Raw genomic sequence first — 16,471 nt, 5'->3', positions numbered from 1 at the left:
CGACTGCGCCACCCAGGCGCAGTCGGTTAAGCGTCCGACTTCAACCAGGTCACGATCTCACGGTCCGTGAGTTCGAGCCCCGCGTCGGGCTCTGGGCTGATGGCTCAGAGCCTGGAGCCTGTTTCCGATTCTGTGTCTCCCTCTCTCTCTGCCCCTCCCCCGTTCATGCTCTGTCTCTCTCTGTCCCAAAAATAAATAAACGTTGAAAAAAAAAAATTAATAAATTAATTTTGATTCTACCTGAAGCAGGTTCCCATGAATCAGAAGAGGCTCTTTTCCTTGAGAAATGTCCATTTTCCTTTTAGCAAAATGAGAAAAAATTAATTAGGAACTGGGGCCAGTAAAGAATATGAACTTTTCTTCCTAACATCTAAACACAGATTTCTAGACCAAATAAAGCAAGCACTTCATTTGGAGGTAAACTCAAACTTTTATAGTAAAATATTTTAAACTCTTAAAGTTTTACAAAAACGAAAGGCCTTTATATCATAAAAAGGTAAAAATGCCATAAAAAATAAAGCCAGTTTTCAAAATACAAATTTAGGGATTTATATTAATTCAAGATTAATATTAGAGCACTATACCATTATTCTGATAAACAGTAAGCCTAATATTTGCCAATTAAACAGATACAACTTACTCTTCAATACTTCAAGTGCTGATGCACCACCAAACACTGAAATCTCAGGATGGAGCAAATGTTACAAACCTCCACTGATTGTTAGCAAATCTCCCTGGTAAAGACCCCAAACTCCTTGCAAACAAACCCTGGAGTTTACAAATACATTTTCAAGCAATATATAAGGCAACAATCTCCATTCACTCTTAAAGTGTCATAGTTTGGTTTACTTTTGGTCTATCTGGTTTTAAAATCTCATAGCATCTTACCAACACTGCCTTTTCTTGGTATCTGATCTTCCTTTATTCCATCTGTACATAGGCAGGCTCTATGAAACAGAGGTATTTATCTTTCTAAGGGAGAGGGTCACCTTTTATGCTAATCTAAAGTTGGTCTATTTTCAAGGGAATACGATGAAGTTAAGATATATCTGGATAGCTTTCTAAGCGTTATCATCTAAGTTGTCTAAGACAACTTAGGACTTCTAAGAAATCTATATTCCTTAGGACTTCTATATAATCTAAATCAGTGATTCTCAAAACTTTAAAGTACATCAGAAGCACCCAGAAGGCTTGGTAACTGTAGATTGCTGGACTCTTAGCTCCAATTTCTGGTTGAGTCTAGGGTTAAGCCTGAGAATTTGCATTTCTAAATTCCCAGGTGATGCTGATATTAGTCTGCGGACCACATTTTGAGAACCTCTGTTCTAAACCATTTCCTACTATTTTAGATTTTCTATTCCTCAAATATTTCCTTTCAGCACAGCCTCACTTAAAAATGACTATACTTGCCTAAAAAAAGAATGCTTACTTCCTTGATTAAGAAAGATTTTTTGGGGCGCCTGGGTGGCTCAGTTGGTTAAGCGGCCGACTTCGGCTCAGGTCACGATCTCACACTCTGTGAGTTCGAGCCCCGCGTCGGGCTCTGTGCTGACAGCTCAGAGCCTGGAGCCTGTTTCAGATTCTGTGTCTCCCTCTCTCTGACCCTCCCCCATTCATGCTCTGTCTCTCTCTGTCTCAAAAATAAATAAACGTTAAAAAAAAAAAAAAAAGAAAGATTTTTTGTTCCCAGTCTGAAAAAATTAAAGGCAAGAAATACCGCTTTACTGAGTCCTACGGACAGTTGGGAGGAAACCTAATGTAATTAGCTTTTAAACAAGCCGTGTATCAGTATTTCCTGAACAAAAGCTACCAATGTAATGTTAAAAAATATTAAATATATGAAATGCTTTTAGATTTAGTGTTCTAAATATAATAAAGCAGCAACCAAGCTAATTCAGTAATTACTACACATACCAGGTTTGAAAGATTACTCTTTCCAGGTGTGACATCATTCTGTTTACTTTGTTCCTGCCTTGGTTTACATTTTCTTTCTATACTAGAGGATTTTAAGGAAAGATTGCTTGCTTTTGAGAAGGAATTTTCTGAGTTGATTCTCTGCTCCATTTGCTCCCTCCTCAACTTCTTTAGTTCTCTTTCTCTGCAGTAAGAAGCTAATGACAACTGGAACTTAGCCCCCAAAGGACTTTCTCCTGGGTGGTGCCTGGATAGGCTGCTCCTGCTGCTAAGACTTCTAGAGCTGTTCTTGAAGATGTCAGCTTCTGTCACTGTGGCCTGCTTTTTGGAATCTGCACTGGTCTTGTCTCGATCTCTATCATTCTTCTCCCTGCTATTTTCATGAATGAACAGTGACTTCCTTCTCTCTGGAGATCGATGTTTTTTCTTCAGTGTCTTCATCTCCTTTGACAAGCAATATGGAGGAACATAGACTTTTGTAACTGCCTTTGGATATTTGGTGGCTATTGACACACAAGGTCGACGTGACTCATGTATACCACGATCTTTATGGTGCTCTTTAACACCTTTCATGAAAGCCTCTAAAATAGTGCTCTTTTCTGATGGCATCCTTTTGGGTTTGGATTTTTTTGGTGAGGATAGTTTCCTTTCAAACTGTTCTGTCCCAGTGATGGAGAATCCACTTCCTCCATATTTGATGTCTGATTTTTGTGGAGAATCCAACATATGTCTGTCTAAATGGCCAATTAAAACACAAATTGCATGTTATTAAAAGTAACACAATCTATTACATTTTGTATATTTATTTAAGTTAATATTTAAAATACTAAACTATAACAAAAACTTTCAAGTCAATATTTAGATGATGATACACATTTTATGGGGGGGGGTGGGGATTAAGACATGGCTTATTATTTAATAACCTCACTTTCATAAAGCTCCCTTTTGCTACATCTTGTAAGCTCACTATGGCTCCGTTTATAAAATGTTATTAGAGGATCAAAATAGTATGCATTATGAATATTATTGACTGGAATATTTTAAATGTAAGCATAACAGCAAAAAGTTTCTTCATGATGCTTAGAACTGGTTTATCTTTGTAAAAAACACTGCATCTTTATATTTTCAATTTTAACATTAGGTTTAATCAAATAAGAGCTTTTAGAGAAATTTAAAAATTGAATCTATCTCCCTCCTCAAAAGATCCTGCAAAAAATGCATTAATAGTATACATACCTTGTTTTGAAGCTGGTTTGAAGAAATCTATAATTGACTGCTTCCTGAAAATAAAAGCATAACTAATATGGTATCACATAAGTAAATATTAAAACCTCAATAATTCAGATTAAGGGGAGAATACTAGTTGGTTTACAGGATATAGATTTGATTTCACTACCTGGTTTAATCAAGTTCTGACAATGGCAGGAATGCTCTGCTAAGCTGATTATAATAAACTGAAAATATAATTTGCATTTCCTGTAGGAGTAAATTTATGAAAGCACAACTGAGGTTTATATAATCTATAGTACCAAAATAAGATTGGAGTATGGATCCAGTATGGAATTGGTAGTGTCCTTCCTGGGACTGACAAGCTTACTGCTACATGGTAGAATAAATGATTTTGAGGGGATCTGATCCTATTGCTTGGTATCTCCGGTGTCTGGTACAAAATAATGCTCAATAGATGTTTTCCAAACGAATAATGGAGATTATAAAAACAGACTAAAACCTAAACAGACTCAAAACCAGAGTAAATGGTAGAATGGCAATATTGGTGATTTGGCCCATCTGGGGAGGCAGCTGAGTTGAAGGGCATGCTGGCCAAAAGGCAAAAAGGATTAAGTACCAAGCTTATACTATCCTCTTTATGTACTACAGTAAGATGTTAATCTAAGTAACAGCAAAAATTAGAAGGAGTCTTCAGGACTAAACAGTGTTTCAAATCTTATTTTTTATCTAGGAATTCTTAAGGTATTTACAAAAATAACACACTGCCTGGAGAAAACACGAAACAGAGAAAAGGAAGAAAGTTAACAATTACAAAAACTGAATTGTTTTAAGGATTTCTGCACTTTACAGTAAAACAAAGTGAATCACATTACCGGAATTTGTACTCCGATTTATATTTCTAGAGTTATTTGTCAGCGGCACAAAAAGGAACGTCATACGTAGAGCAAAAAGTTAACTTCCTGCCAAAATCCTGCTAAAATGTATTCATTTTACTGAAAGAGAAGCAGTATATGACCAGTTTCCCTAAACATTTATCCACTATGAGGTGGGAATACTCAGAGAAAACTTGAACAATCCAAGTCCCTTGGACACTTTACAGGTCACATTAAAGGAGCCACATCCATCTATAATGGTTTACTGAGAGTCCACATGTTTGTGAGATAGATGTTGGTAGAAAGGCTAACTGGTTATGAAATGACTAGGAGTGACAGACTAAGGAAGAATTTATGCATTTGTTTGCATATAATAAATTATACCAGCCAAATTGACTCCAATGGAGAATACAGTTAGAAATGCTAGAGGTTCTGCAAAGGAGGAAAGGAGATGATGTTCTCAGTTACTGGGGGAGGAAAGAGACAGGAAAGGATTAAGCGGCAGCTAATTCAAGACTATACTAAATACGCCTTTACATTAATTACTAAATAACGTTCTATCTCTTCCCAAAATATGAGATCCCAGGCTCCTTTTTGATTAATACACCAGAGAGAAAAATGGTTTTGGGTAAAACGTACAAGAAATCTGTAAAATAATCATGAATGTAACTTTCAAGTAGGAACAGTTGCCTAATTTCATATGCACAGAAATACCCATTAGTTATTTATAACTAGCTTTAAAAAATTGTAACAGCTCACAAGCCCTTATCTGAAACTTTTGGGGTCAAATGTATTTTCGAATTTTTAATTTACTGGATTTTAGAAAGGGGGTAACTTAGATGCATTATGTAAAGTCCCCACCGGGTGTGACACTGCACCCCCAAAGCGAACGCATCAATATTTCTCCGGCATATAAATACACTTAATGAGATAATGACCATATACAGCTTTCCATTAGTTCTAGTCAGGTTTGGCTGCCAAGTAAGATGTGGTGCCAAACTTACTGACAACTTTTGATTTTCATAGCACTCCGGCTTTCATAATTGAGATAAGGGATTGTAGACCTGTAGCACAATATTAGAAGATAAAATTACTGTTAAATTTAAGTTACAAGCTTTTTAAAACTTAAAATAAAAAAGACAGTACCAAGTGCGTAGAGAATTTAAACATATTTTATTGTCAGAGGATGTCATTTGATAAAATTCCCCATCTCATTACATAGCTCCCACAAAATCTTCACAAGGTACCTCGCCTCTTGGAGAAGCGTAGTTACTGAAGGAAAAAACATCACATTCCCGATCGGCACGTTCCTTTTAAGTATGAATGATCGTGTATACTGGGCTATAAAGTAATTCGTGGAAGGGTTTCCCTCGTCCATCGTACATAATCTCTCACCCACGATTTAGAAAAGATTTATACTGTTAAGCTACTACCATCAGAACTGACAACGTACAGAATAACCCACCTAAATATGCACTAAGCAGTTAGGGCCCCGGGTCCACCATCGTAAAGGACAAAAATCACGTTCTACCTAAGGCGGGCTCTCCGTAGCCATCCTGGCTACGGTCACTGAACGGAGACCTGCATCCCAACTACAGAAAAGGAAACTCGAAGTCCCAGAAGGCCCCGCGCGGAGGCGGGGCAGGGGTTTGCCAGGCCGCAAAACGCCGAGGCCCGAAGCTCGCGGAGGATGGCGGGAACTGAAAGAGCGGGCGTCCGCAGTCCTCCCTCATACCCTTGCCCCCGCGACCCGGCCCCTTCTCCAGCCCTCTGCACGGTACCTGTCCCCAGGACTCTTTGTTCTCTTTCCCGCTGCAGCAGGGGCGGTACTACCGGGTCTCAGATGGCAGCGCGGGGGCGACGACCCCGGGGCTGGGGATGAGGGGAAACCTGGCCTAGCGGGCATGCAGCGCCTTGTCATGTCGGCGCCGCTGGCGACGGCGGCATGAGCTGTGGCTGGAGAAGTTGGGTGCGTGGTTGCCGTCTTGCTGCTGGGACTCGGGGAGGCTGTCGGAGCAGAGTTGGGCGGCACCCCCTTCTCTCTTCATGGCGGTTCTCTCTCTTCGGAAGTGACTCCTGTGTGAGCGGGAAGGAACCTCAGGACCGACAGGGGGCGGGTCTTACTGGAAGGGTCGCGTTCTGACTGGCTGGCACGGCGGTCACTCCGGTAGTGGCGCAATGGAAAGCCGCAGCCTCTCAGGAGAAGGCGGGGTTTCGAGGAGGGGGAGGGGTAAGAAAACTGCCCCCCCCCCCCGTCACGTGCGCGGTTGGTGGGGAGGGCACCGTCGCATCCGGGCCGCGTCGGCCTTGGCAGGCACGCGGGGGCGGGTTGGCGCGGGCCGCTGCAGGAGCTGCGGCAGGCAGCTGGGCGAGGGCGAGGGACGAGGTTTGCAGAAGCAAACCTGAGACCGGCAGCTGCCCTCAGTGAGGATGGTCAACAGTTGGCCTTCCTGTGTCTTTCAGTTGTGCCGCAGAAATCCCCAGCTGTTCGTTACATCGTCTCTTTCACATGTTAGGTCAGAGTGCCCAAGTGCTGTCACCATTTCCTTGGTTAATCTGCACAGCCCAATTTGAAGACTTGTCCACTCTGAGAGTTCTTGTTAAGGGCTGTGGTGGATGCTTTTTCTCCTTTTTTTCAGAAAGAAAGAAAAACAACCCCAGCGAAATAAAGGCCGTGTTTATTCCACAGAAGCATTTTGTTTCTCAGCTGTTGAAACGAGTTATCCATGAGGTCTCTACAGCCAGATTCCTTGGAGATTTTTTGAAAGGTACATAGGGTCAGCTTTCAATTACCCGTGTTAAGTGTGGACAGCGTAGATTAGTGAAACCTGCCAGCAGTCTCCGGTCGTCCTCCGTCAGGGGCTTGTGCTTTGGAGGCTGTTAGGCAGGGTTTTCCTTACAAACAGACTGGTCAGAGTATTTCTGAGCCTCAGTTTGCACATCTGTAAAAGGAGTATTCTACTCATCTATAAGATGAAAATTCTACAATTTTCTGGGAAATTGTAAACTATAAAAGAGATAAGCAGTGTGAACGTCACAGTTCAGAATCTCTCAGGTAATAGGTACTAAGCAAATTAGGGTTCCCTTTCCTTTGCTCTTCAGACATACTCTTACACTTGACTATAAAGTTTTCCAGGGACAGGTCAGATACTGTTATATTTAATATATTAATAGTTATAAAACATAGTTATATGCAATAAGTCTTAACCAAAATATCAATCTCCAGGATGCCCAAGCTTTAATTGGCAGGTCTGTTCAAGAATTTAGACAGGTCTTTATATAATAATGTACTAGATGCTTGAAATGTGTTGAATGAATAATGATTTATATGTTTTGTTTAGGGCTTTTTACATGTATTATTTCCTATCTCTTGTATTAGTGCTTTCTACACTAATGGACGTTGGACGTTTCTACACTGGTAAATTCTTGCTTCTGTAACGGCCCATCTACAAAACACTTAATCCGATTCGTTTCACTGCATGCTCGGTCCATTAAAAAGAGCGATGCATAAAAAACAACATTCTACATGATCAATCAGTTGCTTTTCTTGGATTATAGTATTTGAATCATCTAGCCTCCGAGGTATCACTTTAAAGTCTGTAGTCGTGCTACCAAACAATAGTTTTCACATTTTCTTAATCTGAGCAACAGATTATGGAGTTAAGTGAGGCAAGAAATCCCTTGATCAATAAATGGAGATGGAGTCATAATGAAAACACAATATAAAAAATCTCTTCTTAACAGGGAAGTAGTGATCTAAATCCTCAATAAGCATCAAGGCTCTTCTTTCTTGAAGCTGCGTTTGAAAATGATACAGATTTGGTCACAGAGTGAAATATGCTTAACATACTAACTAGAACTGTTGGGAGCCTCTCGGGCACTTTCCACCCCCCAAACAGTGTTGGGCAGTCTATTTTGTGTTTATACCCCTTCTCCCACATTGAATGTCTATACGTATACGTATACATATACATATGCCACATGCACGTATGTGCGTGCACACACGTGCACACACACACACACACGTGCACACACACACATGGTTCATGTAGGGCTTTTTAATTTGTAGTGGGCCAGAAATAGATATTCAGCAGCTGTATACTAGGTGAAAGATGTTAAAGACCTCAGGTGTTTGCATGTGAGGACACAAGAGGAGAGTAGAACTGGGATGGGGCTAGGGAGAGAATGATGAATAAACTAGACAAGACTGAATTCGAGACCTCAGATAAAACTTCATCCAGGATTGTCTAAAGAATTTGGAGAAATTAAGTCCAGACAGCCATAAAAGGCTAGACAGAAGATTTCTGGGAATGAGGACGGGCACGAGGAAGTAAAGACCGCAGGAATGGAGTGGCTACTATGCCCGAAGCTTCTGTGGGGTGCAGCTCAGCTCAGCCTGGCGTCCTGAACTGTTACAGACCATTATGAGGAGCACAGACTCTGGCCTTGATGGGAACGGATGGGGCAGCAGGAGAAACAGTGTTACATGAACAACAGATCAAGTTTGCTGGGAGCATCAGGCCCTACGTGGGAATCCTGAGCGGAGTGATAACAAAGCCGATGCCAGAGATTCTAAGCAGTCACAAAAGAGACAACAGCGTGGGCAGATTGACTCACACGGTGCCTTGGCAGGCAGGGACTCAAAGAACAGAAGGTCAGTAAGTGACCAAGAATGTTACTAAAAAGAAGACAACTAAAGGAAAAGTAACTTCTCGTTCTACGGTAAGGACATACTTTTGCTCTGAGATTATTACCCTCTGGTAAACTCCAAGGCTCTTTCTTGTCGGAGGGTTCTCTAGGACAGGCAGAGAGACAAAGATGGCTCTGGGGCAGAGCTGCCTGCCGTTTGGCCAAGACTGGATGTATGGTGGGGAGGGTAGAGGGACCTGGGAAGGGGGATAAGGAGCAGACCCAGAAAAACAGGAAATAATTAACTTGAACACCTGACAGAGAAAGAAAGAGCACGTGATGATCTGAAGAAGGAAAATCGAGCTCCAGCTTCTCAAGATCCACACAGTTCACTCTGCAAATGGATGCCGAACTCAAAACTGCCCAAGTGTTTGGAAAAAGCACCGGCCTGGTTTTAAGGGGCCGCTAGGGAAATGCCAAAAGTAATATAACGTACTGTCATGTAATCTAAATGTCCTGGGAATAGTGAGTAACACTCTGCAAAAGCAGATCTGCTGTTAGGGGAAGTACGTTTCTTGTTATTTCATCTTGGAATGTTGCAAGGTAATATTACCTACACTTTAGAACGCAAGTAACATAGTTGTGATTTTTGACATGCCTGAATATGTCTATACTAATATTTACTTAACATTTTCACTTAAATCACTCTTAAACACATTTACTTCGGAAGAAAACTTAAAATCATTTCGTAAGTTAAAAATCGGTATCACTTGGGAAGTGATAACTTTCCAAATGGAAGCAAACTGTAAAAACTAATAAATAATAAGTAGAAACAAATATGTCTCCATGTTTCTCCTCAGGTCACCTTGTTTACTAGTGGTGGTAGGCATAGATATTATTCAGACACGTGAGATACAAGAGACTCTTTGGGAAATACTAGTTTTAGGGACTCTGGGCTGTAACCAGGTGTTTTTCAGACTTGGTTAGCAACCCGTTAGAGGGTTTTGAAATTGATACAATGGGTCACAGACCATACTGAAAAAAAGGTAGGAGAATGGAATAGAGGATACCCGTGAACTGCACGTAGTTTATGGTTATGTGTTATTTTGTAAAACTTTTTTGTATGGTAGTGATATAAAAGGTATTTCTGTGGCCCCTCCTATGGTCAGTGGTGGAAATGTTTGAAAGTCCTTGCTGTTATCAGTGTTCATATTTCCCACTTCTGTGTATTGGTGGCATTGAACAGCAGAGGCTGCTTGGAAGAGAAAAGATGGGCTTCCTTTGGTCACTCCTGTGGTTGGGGAGGGTAGGGAGACATAACTCAGGCTCTCCTTATATCCTTTCAAGGCCATTCCCTCCAGGAGTGGGGAGCCTTGTAGAGGGAGGCGGACTGTCTCTCCAAAGGAGCTTGCCTTTACCCTTCCTGGGCTGTAATCGATTCAAGATGGGAAGGAGTGATTGAGGTGGCCCTCTCAGGTCCTACCTTATGCTCAGTAATCTAGGGACCGTGGATGAGAAATGGGAGAAGGAAGAATGTTGCGAACAAGGTGGAAAGATCCCCTGTGCAACCTGCCCCTCACATAAAACGCCACCACCCGGAACTGGAGAGGGTCTGGTAGGGAGAATACATGTGATCTCACACCTTTGTAGTGCTCTTCCTGGAATTCCAAACACCATGACCCATCAGGTCTTTCTTCTATCGGTCTCTGACTTTCCCTTCAGTCATTCCCCACCAACACTATCCTGAAGCTGTAAGCTTCCACAACACCAAAATACTGAATCTTCTGTGCCAGGCTTCCTGAAGATATGCTTCCCTTAGCTCCCAAAGAGTTTGTTAAAGATGTAGGACAGCATTTAAAAATCAAGAGATTTCACACAAAATTCCAGATTTCTGGCTTCAACAGGTACAAAGAGGGGTCTCACACTTATGCCTACAGGGGCGAGGTAAATGCATATATGAATCAGGTCCATTCTCCTGACTTTTGTAGAGAACTGGGATCAGAAAATACTTCTTAGGACAATATGACGACAGAGGCAACCTCCCATTGGGTGTTAGCGTTTCTTCCTCTTCTCTCAGCATCAAAGAGAGAAGCACCAGGCAATGGTGAGGTAAGTAAGACACGATACAGGACCACAATAAAAGCCTGCAACCTCCTCTTTGAGCTGCCGTAGGTGTCTTAATATATAACCTAATATTTGTTTCTGTAGTCCTATGAGATAATGCTCTCTTAAAGCAAATGTCTCCCGGAACCAAGAGAGGAGAAAATAGAGCTTTTGGTGCTCAGAGAGGTGTTACAGGAAGTTAGCAGGATTCTCAATCAGGGGTTCTTACTTAAAGAAATTGCCACACAGTGGTGCCTGGGTGGCTCAGTCTGTTAAGCATCTGACTTTGGCTCAGGTCATGATCTCATGGCCCGTGAGTTGGAGCCCTGTGTCGGGCTCTGTGCTGACAGCTCAGAACCTGGAGCTGCTCCGGATTCTGTGTTTCCCTCTCTGCCCCTCCTCTGCTCGTGTTCTGACTCTCTTTCAAAAATAAATAAACATTAAAAAATTTTTTAATAAAAAAAGTGCCACATTTTACCTATGATCAATACCTATGGGTATGTATGTATGTATGTATGTATTTTTGAGAGAGACACAGCATGTGAGCAGGGAAGGAGCAGAAACACACACACACACACACACACACACACACACACACAGAATGCGAAGCAGGCTCTGGGCTCTGAGCTGTCAGCACAGAGCTCCATGCGGGGCTCGAACTCACGAACTGTGAGATCATAACCTGAGCCGAAGTGGGACAGGACACTCAACCCACTGAGCCGCCCAGGCACACCTTTAAAAAAATTTTTTTTACATTTATTTATTTTTTTTTTTTTTGAGAGAGAGAGAGAGACAGACAGAGCACAAGTGGGGGAGGGGCAGAGAGAGGAGATACAGAATCTGAAGCAGCCTCCAGGCTCTGAGCTGTCAGCATAGAGCCTGACTTGGGGCTTGAACTCACAAACTGTGAGATCATGACCTGAGCCGAAGTTGGACGCTTAACCGACTGAGTCACCCAGGTGCCCCTAATACTTATGGGCATTTAAAAGAAGCAGTGGCCGGTGCACCTGGCTGGTTCAGTTGGTAAAGAATGTGGCTCTTGATCTTAGGGCTGTGAGTTCAAGCCCTGTGTTGAGTGTAGAGATTACTTAAAAATAAAATCTTAAAAAATAAAAAATAACAAACGAACCAATGGCCTGTAACTATCAAAAATACAAAATGCACATGTTCTTTGATTCAGCAATTCCCCTTCTAACGTCTCTTTAGAAATATACTTCTGCATTCACAAAGATGGATCTATAAAGTTATTTGTTGTAGCATTATCAGTAGTGTAAGGCTGAAAGGGAACTAACCAGCCCAGATTCGGGGACAAAACAAATTATGGCACATCCATACAGTAGAATGCTGTGCCGCAGGTAGAAAGTCACTTGGAAAGCACAGCATCCTTCCAAGAGTATTGGTGTATACATGCAAATAACCCCTTTTGTTTATATAAGCAATAACATAGTCTATGTATACACAGTAGTATGCACCGTTTTGCAACTTAATTTTTTCACTTAATATATCTTAGAGACTATTCCATACCAGTTTATATGGTTGATGAGCGTCAAGAGTTCAGCTAAACTTTGTAATATTGCCAGCTCGGCATCCATTTTGTAGGCCAAGAAGCCTGCAGGGGCCTTGAGCTGACATTTACCCTCCCACGCACATGCCTGGAGAATAGCCTGCAAAGTAACAAGTGAATGTAAGTTCCTTATATGACTCCCCAACAGTCCCTGTGATCAACAGTGTCCCCTGCCTTCCAGGGCCTTCCCCTTGTGTGCCTCTTTAATAAGACCCTCGTGAACCTTACCAAAACCCATCTCTTTTGAATTTGGATTGACCAATCTGGCCGTAGCCTGGGAACCCCAAAGGATTCCACCACGGACCCTAACAAAGGCATGTGCTTTAGGTCCTGCTGCTCTGTCTGACTCAGTAGTACAAACATTTGATGCTGGGTTCTCCAACTCTGTGCGTCTTAAACACAACTCCTTTTCTCCCCTCCCCAACCTCCAAATTTAATGCTCTCTCCCCCTGTATTTCTTATCTTAGTGAATGGTGTCATCAGCTCCCTTCCCCTGTCACCCAAGCCAGAAGCCTGGCAATCCTACTAACCCTTCGTCTCTCTCATCCTTAGCCCTGACCTGTCATCAGTCACCAAGTCTTAGTGATTTTGTACCCTATCACTTGTATCCTTTCTTTTCTCTTAATAATACATGCACATACAAAAAAAATACATGCGCGTACACACACAGAAACATATATTTGGTTCCTTTTAGAAATGTAGAACATAGAGACAAATACAAAGAAAAATATCATAAACACATATTCACCACCAGACTCACAAACTGTTAACATTTTGCCTAGTTACTTGTCCTCTTTTGTGGTCTTTTTGTTTTTATAATAAAATATCACGGGGACATCTGGGTGGCTTAGTCAGCTAAGCATCCGACTTGGGCTCAGGTCATGATCTCCCCATTTGTGAGTTGGAGCCCTACATTGGACTCTCTGGGTTGGTGAGTTCAAGCCCCGCATCAGGCTCTCTGCTGTCAGCGTGGAGACTGCTTTGGATCTTTTGTCCCCCTCTCTGTCTGCCCTTCCCTCACTCACACTCTCACTTTTTCTCTCCCAAAATAAAGAAACATTTAAAAATAAAAAAAAAAAATCACAGAGGTAGCTGAGTCCTTATTAACAAACACCCCATTTTAATCCTCCCCCCCCCCCCACACTGTTGTGGGTTTCAAGTCCACAAGGTCTCTGTGCCTCTGGTTCCTTGTTTTTTTTTTTTTTTTTTTTTTTATATACACCTATATTTTGTCATAAAGAATATATAGGATTATTTTGTATATGTTTTTTAAAAGATTTGCGTGCTTGTACATCTAATTTCTATAGGCAGTTTGTATGCCACATTTTATCCATTACAAGCGATACTGTCGTGAACATTTCTGTACATGCTTATTGTGCCCATGTGCAAGAATTTCTGTGGGTTATGTAATCAGAAGGGAAATTGCTGGGTCATAGGGTATTTGCATTATCAAGTTTATTGTATGCTGCTAAATTGCTTTCCATAAATGGCTGAATTAATTTATGGTCCCGCTAGCAATGTATGAGAATTCTGTTTTCCTTATGTCTGCTCTAATATTTGATATCATCATCCTTTTTTATTTTTGCTAATCCGAAGGGTGAAAATGGTTTCTCGTTGTTTTATTTTGCATTCCCTTAATTATTATGTTGACTACCTCTTCATACATTTGGCGGGGGTGGGGGGGCTATTTGGATTGTTTTTTGTTGTTGTTAATTGCCTATTTCTATATTTCATTCATTTCTAAGCTATTTGTATTTTTCCTATTGGTTTCTAGAACTTGAAACTACATATCATGTGTACACAAAAATCCTTTCCATCTCTCTTGCTGTACCCCAATACATATCCTAATTATCCCCTGCAAAGTCTCTTGCAACAGCTTCCAAACTGGTCTCTATGCCTTCAGTTTGTCCTTCTTCAATTCATCTTCCCACTGCAGCCTGGGCCAATTTTCTAATAAGCAAATCTGGGTATTGCCACTTCCAAATTCATTACTGACAGGGGAACAAAACAAAAACATCATCATCAACAACGGCCAAATCCCAAGCAGACAATTAAAAAAAATTTTTTTAGGGGTGCCTGGGTGGCTCAGTCGGTTAAGCATCCAACCTTGGCTCAGGTCATGATCTCACAGTTTGTGATTTCGAACCCCGCATCAGACTCTGTGCTGACAGCTCAGAGCCTGGAGCCCACTTCGGATGCTGTGTCTCCCTCTCTCTCTGCCCCTCCCCTGCTCACGCTCTGTCTCTCCCTCTCTCTCAAAAAAATAAACATCTAAAAAAATGTTTTCTAATGTTGAGTTTTTTGAGAGAGAGGGAGAGACAGAGCGCGAGTGGGGGTTGGCAGAGGGAGAGGGAGACACAGAATCTGAATTCAGGCTCCAGGTTCCAGCACAGAGCCCAGTGCAGGGCGGGAACTCACGAGCCTCGAGATCATGACCTGAGCCGAAGTCAGACGCTTAACGGACTGAGCCACCCAGGCCATCCCCCCGCGCCGCCCCCCCCCCCCGCCAGTGGACAAATTTTAAAGCCTTAAATGTACAATTAAATCCTTTGGCAGGCCATACCAGGTACTCCACGATTAGGTCCCTTTCCACCCGTGCGAGGCCATCACATTTTTCCTCCCTGTGCATCTTACATCCAGTCATTTGTTCAGAACAATGGTATTGGCCATTCTTTGAACACATCAGCCTCACTCGTGCTTCTGGGCTTTCACATACCTCATTTGTACTGCTGTCTTGTCCTCCTACTAAAATTTTACCTGACATCCCTTAAGACACCCAGTTGCTCCTTCCTCAACCCAAATGTACACTATGACCCCACCATAAAAGTCACGACCTTGCATAGAAATGATTTATTGTATATATGTCTGCTCTAGGGATTGAAAGCTTCACTTGGCCCTGGCTCTGTCTGTTTGTCTCAAGAGGCAGAATAGTAGAGTGGTTAGGAGTATGGGCTCTGAAGCCAGATGGCCTGAGTTTGAGTCTCAGCTCTGTTATTCTTTGGAATTTACTTAGCTTCTCCATGACTCAGATTCCTCATTTGCAAAGCAGGGATAATAATAGTACCTATCTCATTGGCTTGTATTAAATCAGTTAATACATATAAAGTGCTTGTAACAGTATACAGCATATAATCGATGCTCAGTAAAGGGTAATTCAGATAATCTGTTTGTTTAGCTTTATTAATAACCCTTATTTATTCATGGTAGGCCCTTGGTATATTTGCACAAATACCTTGTCTATCCACACTGTATGTCTTAATGCTCTTTTCAGAATTAGTGCTGAGAATGTTGAAACATGTGTCCATGGTCTTTGGGGTATTACAACCTCCACAGTGGGTCAGTTCCCCCAGTCTGCTACAGTTGGGTCAGTTCCCCCAGTCTATCACCTGCCCAGTTGTGGCTTCCTCTGATTTCCAGACACAGGCCCATTCCTCAAAAAGAGATTCCTAGGGCAAGAGGAGGCACTTAGTGTTGGAGCAGTGAGTGCTAGCCTGGGTGACCCATGGACATCCCTAACTAAAATTTCAGGAGTAACCCCACTGTTCACTTAGTCCTGGCTCGCTCAGTGAGTCTTGGTCAATGGTACCCATTCTTCCTCCATTCTTTCCCCAGCTTCTCCATCCCAGACGCTTAGCTCCCATGCCAGAAATAGCTGTAGGCATTAGAAAAATGCATTACATTAAACGAATCTGAGAACATTCTTTGCATTTTAAAAACCTTAGCTAGCCCCAGTACCACACTTCCACCCCAGTCCTTTCCAAACCACTCACCAAATCCACCTTCTTCCTCTTCTCTTCACCCTTGAAGCAGACTTCAGTCTGAGGTCCCCATGTATTGTAAACCCAAACCATCCGTTCCAAGATTCCCCCAGAATCCGTGGTTTCCCATGTTAGGGACTCAGATGGTCTTTACCATAACGCGCTCCTTCTGAACTCTTTCAAGCACAAAATTCTCACTTTGTGTTCTTATGACGAGAGCAGAAACAAATCTTTCCTGGGTAGTTGGGAGCAGGAAAATATGCTTTGTTTTTGTTTTGTAGAGCATAGCCTAGAAATGCCATGCCTGATTTTCTAGAGGCCTTTAGAGTGCTGCTGGCTTAGATCACAAATGAAAAATTCAGATGTGGACAGGTGTGAAAGTCAAGGGATCAGCCTGGGGA

At 42.1% G+C, this 16,471-nt stretch overlaps 1 protein-coding gene across 4 annotated transcripts in view; it reads right to left on the bottom strand.

Annotated features, from left to right (window-relative positions):
- SLF2 (SMC5/6 complex localization factor 2) overlaps positions 1 to 16,212 on the bottom strand; it is a 57,589-nt gene extending 41,377 nt beyond the window's left edge. The window contains exons 1-4 of one of the 4 annotated variants that reach the window (XM_040486194.1): positions 16,083 to 16,212; positions 3,151 to 3,194; positions 1,915 to 2,648; positions 241 to 298 (exon numbers count right to left, since the gene is read on the bottom strand). In XM_040486194.1, coding sequence (XP_040342128.1) covers positions 241 to 298; positions 1,915 to 2,640 — 784 coding nt within the window. In that variant the 5' untranslated portion in view covers positions 2,641 to 2,648; positions 3,151 to 3,194; positions 16,083 to 16,212. Of the gene's footprint in view, positions 1 to 240; positions 299 to 1,914; positions 2,649 to 3,150; positions 3,195 to 5,481; positions 5,745 to 5,797; positions 6,098 to 16,082 lie in introns of those variants that run through there. The other 3 variants (XM_040486192.1, XM_040486193.1, XM_040486195.1) reach the window with 3 other exon arrangements.
- Positions 16,213 to 16,471: the final 259 nt, after the last annotated feature.

This window comes from Herpailurus yagouaroundi, unplaced genomic scaffold (genome assembly GCF_014898765.1).
Source record: "Herpailurus yagouaroundi ecotype Mexico unplaced genomic scaffold, PumYag 163, whole genome shotgun sequence".
Classification (NCBI taxonomy): Eukaryota; Metazoa; Chordata; class Mammalia; order Carnivora; family Felidae; genus Herpailurus; species Herpailurus yagouaroundi.
This window is presented reverse-complemented; position numbering and strand designations above follow the sequence as displayed.